Below are 4,853 nucleotides of genomic sequence, written 5' to 3' on the forward strand. Positions count from 1 at the left end.
ATATTATACTTCTAATGAAATGATAAAAATATATATTTTAGTCTAATGTATGGTAGGCAATATACAACTTATTGTTCTGTGAAACAAATCAGACTAATAATATAATCAGTGGCGCAAGAGAATTGGGGTCCAAAGAAAATGAACTTTTTTGTTTGTAATGAAATATCAAAGGTTTGTGGATCAGATAACTGCCACATGAGAAAGCCATTGACAAAATTGAGAATCCTTGCAGCCAATCAAAACTGAGGTAAAGATTATAGTAGATAAACATGATATAGTAATTTAACCAAAACCACCCTTATAAAGTTAGCCCACAACTTCACACCCTTTCATAACTCAAACAAACACTCCAAATTCAACAATGGCTGCCTCAACCATGGCTCTCTCATCCGCTTTCTCCGGACAGGCTGTGAAAGCAGCTCCATCCGGTTCTGAGCTTTCTGGAAACGGTCGCATTTCCATGAGGAAGGCTACAGTCAAGCAGGTTGCATCTGGAAGCCCATGGTACGGCCCAGACCGTGTCAAGTACTTAGGCCCATTCTCTGGTGAGGCCCCAAGCTACCTTACGGGTGAATTCCCTGGTGACTACGGTTGGGACACTGCTGGGCTTTCAGCAGACCCTGAAACCTTTGCTAAGAACCGTGAACTTGAAGTGATCCACTGCAGGTGGGCTATGCTTGGAGCTCTAGGATGTGTATTCCCTGAGCTTCTAGCCAGAAACGGTGTTAAGTTCGGTGAGGCGGTCTGGTTCAAGGCCGGAGCCCAAATCTTCAGCGAGGGTGGGCTTGACTACTTGGGCAACCCAAGTTTGATTCATGCCCAGAGCATCTTGGCCATTTGGGCTACACAAGTCATCTTAATGGGTGCTGTTGAGGGTTACAGAATTGCTGGTGGACCCCTTGGTGAGGTTGTGGACCCACTTTACCCTGGTGGCAGCTTCGACCCGTTGGGTCTTGCTGACGACCCAGAGGCTTTCGCGGAGCTTAAGGTGAAAGAGATCAAGAACGGGCGCCTAGCCATGTTCTCCATGTTTGGGTTCTTTGTTCAAGCCATTGTGACCGGAAAGGGACCATTGGAGAACTTGGCTGACCACCTTGCTGACCCCGTGGCCAACAACGCTTGGTCGTATGCCACAAACTTTGTCCCCGGAAAGTGAAGTTACTAATGTTCGTGAGAGTGTGTTGAGCTCTTTTTGTGAATTAATAAGCAATGGTATATGGTTAAAAGTTTTTTGTAAGCCTGAGTTTTTTTTTTTTTTTTTTTTTAGTTTTCCTCTTTAAATACTATCAATGGTCTCTTGAATGTTTGAAATACGTTATAACTTGAAAATTGATCAGAAACGAAAAATAGACATTCAGGATAAAACACTTGAGTGTCTATAAAGCATTTGTTTGACACAAATTAGTGTACCTATGAAAAAAATATATTTCATGATAATAGGTTTTGAGGAATAATCAGTTTTTTTTTTTGTTTTTTGTTTTTTTGTTTTTTTTTTTTTTTTTTTGCAGCTAAACAAGTTTTATTATGAGATTACTCGATGCTTGAAAGTGAGTCATTAAAAATGGAAAAAAATGTTCTGGGCACGAAAATAATCCTCATATATAACTTCTTTAAAAAAGGGGTTATGATTTAGTTGAGTTGCTTAATTAAACAAGAGGAGTTCGGGTTAACATTTAATTGAATAGTTTTTTTTTTTTTTTTTTTTTTTTTTTTTTTTTGAAAAGCAAACTTCATTCATAAAGGCCGACGTATCTCCAAGATGGAAACAGAAGCGTCAAAAAAAGGCCACAAGTTACATAAAATCGAAATTACACCACATAAACCAATCAATCGAAACCGTTTTACATCTACTTCTAAACCAAAGAAAACCCAACGTTTTGATATCCGCCACTATCTCGGCCACGTTTCGCCTCTTGTTTGAGAAGACCATTTCGTTCCTAGCTTTCCAAATCGTCCAACACGTTAGAATAGCAATACCTTGCATCACCTGTTTCTTTATCTTCGATCTCTCATAATACTTATGGAGCTCCATCGTGTCTTTTGTGTCAAACAAATAAACCGGGGAAGACCACACCATCTCGCAATACCTTGCCAAACCCCCATAGTATACCCACAACCGGAAAAAATATGATCCGAGGTCTCCTCTTGATCACCGCAAAGAACACATAACACATTTCCCACATCGATGTTTCTCCTTCTAAGGGCCATTTTTGTTGGAATACGATTCGAAAATGCTCTCAACATAAAAATATTGCATTTCTTAGGCAGCCATGTGCACCACTCGAACTGATTGGAATCACCATTAGCCGAATCGTCTATCAACCACTTCTTCACAATTGCCACTGAAAACTCCCCATCCAAACCTACAGTCCATTTCCAATAATCTTGGCGGTCAGTTAATTGAGTATCAAGCACTAATCGATGACACTGAATCAACTCAGTCACTTCCTGAACCGAAGCTGGATACGACGACCAAGCCCAAGTCAAAGCAGCCGAGTCTCCACCCCTCCCAATCCGGTCTTTAACTTTACACCATTTATTGGTTTCCAGCCGAAACAAAGCTGGAAATCGGTCTTTTAATGGAATATTTATTGGTTTCCGGCCGAAACTTTACACCATTTAATTGAATAACTCGCTAACCCGTTTTTGGCATATTTAATCCTATATTTTGCAACTCATTAAACCAACTAACACACTTAGAACTTAATTGCTACAAGCCAACTAATCAACCCGTTTGACACATTTAGATATTCTAGTAGGACGCCCACTCGATGCGGCGGGAGCGACACATCGCATTGCGATAATATATAAATCAAAATCGAAGTAATCGGGTAATCCATTTCATTGTGTTGTGTTGTGCATGGTTCGGTCGGTTCGCTTATTATCCTCGATCGAAACCGAAACCAAAGTCATCGATTAGTCTATTTTATTAATCAATCGGTTTTCGGTTAATCACTTCGGTTTATTCGGTTAAATTGACGGTTTTTGGTTTAGTTCATTTAATTTCGGTTAATAGCAAAAACCAAACTTTGGCTACAATTTTTGCTTAGAAATATATGAAATTGAGGTATAAATACATGAAATGAAGTGTTAGGTTCTAGAGTGAACACTATGTTTAGAGTGAACTGTGTGAACTGATCTGGGTCGTTGATTTGTGTCATCTAGAGATTTATTATAATGGCATGATGGTAATTATGAATTATTGTTTTCCTAATTTAATTAATATGAAAAGGGTATTTTTGTACTTACCCATCCCAAATTTTACAAAGCTAGGAAACCCAATAGTTTCCTTTTCTTATAATAATTTTCAAATCCCTAATTTCTCTCTTTGTCAGTTATTATATACGTACATTCATTTATTTTAGATTAAACCTCTATCTTATCGTTAATCCCAACCAATTATTGGGTTTTTTATATATTTGCGATGGATAATACAAATGTGTATGGGTCGTTTTTAAACATGATTGACTGAAAATGTGGTAGTTATAGTATACATTGGTGTATACCTATATTTTTGTTTAGGGATTTGAATGGAAAAAAAAGGAAAAATGTTTTTTTTACCGTAAAATCATATGCACTGGTGTATTATGCAGATTGTCAACTATATTATTGTATGTACACTGGTGTATAGTTATTTTATATAAGTGTATAATTCATGTACTTGTGTTGCCCTTATACACGTGTGTATTCTCTTTTGTGGGCCTGATAGGAGGTGGTGTATTCGGTTTATTATACGTATGTGTATAAGCTATTTGTATAAAAAAATTACTTTGAGTCCTGTTTTTATTTTAATATTCTGATGTATAGGTAATTGTACACAGATGTATACCCCTTCAGTTAACAATAAACATACGAGCAGAATGAACATGGAAATCTGGTGATTTAAAAAAAATCGAAATTGTATATTGTTGTACATAAAAGAAAGATACGAGCAGAATGAACATGGAAATCTGGTGATTTAATCGAAATTGCATATTTTTGAAGATAATAGAAAGATACATACGAGCATTAGGATCACATGATCTGGTGATTTAATCGAAATTGCATATTTTGAAAATTGGATGGAGATATGATAGAATTTTGGATATAATCACTCGGAAAACAAAGTCGTTTCGGAGACTTAGTTTTATCCCGATTATAAACGAGATCGATTAACCATAGATTGGTTATTCCAAATCAAGATAATAACACTTTCCTTAGAGTCGTTAGTTAACGATTCGGTAGAGGTCGGACACGTAGTTTAGCTACGTCGTTTTAATTAGACACTTATAAGTTATTCCTTCGTAGGAATGTCATAGTTGCATGCTAGCGAGTTCACGTTCTTGGAACGACATTACGGAATCACATTTAAGCTAGCTTTGCACAAGGATATTAAGGTGAGTTCATAACCCCACTTTTACGGCTTTACATTTTTATAAATGTTTTCGGGGTGGAAATACATGCAAGTTTTGCAAAAGTAAACAACATTTCGATGAACGAACACACTTATTTATAAACCATGTTGCAAATGAATTTTAACGAACTCAAATGGTTTACGAAAGGTTTATGCTAAACATACCGGTTTTACAAAATAAACGCGTATTCTCGCAAACGGGCATGATTTTCATAACTAGTGACGGGAATGTCCTAGTTACAACACCGGGACTGGGTTGGTCTGCGTACGAACAACGAGTCAACCTAGTGAGTTCATGTCCCCCTTCTCTCTTAAATGTTTTCGGTTTTATAATTCTCGGGGGAAATACAAGTTTTCGATGGTATGATTTAGCTAGGGAATGAATCGTGTGAGATAAGGTTCTCTCTTAAGTGCCATTAATATTTTGTAAGACCGTGGATCAAGAGTGGTAGATCTATCG

General features: G+C 37.3%; 1 protein-coding gene across 1 annotated transcript; it reads left to right on the forward strand.

Annotated features, from left to right (window-relative positions):
• Positions 1-249: 249 nt before the first annotated feature.
• Positions 250-1,237, forward strand: LOC110872088 (chlorophyll a-b binding protein of LHCII type 1). The gene has a single exon (XM_022120859.2). It carries the CDS (start codon positions 362-364, stop codon positions 1,154-1,156), a length of 795 nt encoding a protein of 264 aa, XP_021976551.1. The 5' UTR covers positions 250-361; the 3' UTR covers positions 1,157-1,237.
• Positions 1,238-4,853: the final 3,616 nt, after the last annotated feature.

This window comes from Helianthus annuus, chromosome 1, assembly GCF_002127325.2.
Source record: "Helianthus annuus cultivar XRQ/B chromosome 1, HanXRQr2.0-SUNRISE, whole genome shotgun sequence".
Taxonomy (NCBI): domain Eukaryota; kingdom Viridiplantae; phylum Streptophyta; class Magnoliopsida; order Asterales; family Asteraceae; genus Helianthus; species Helianthus annuus.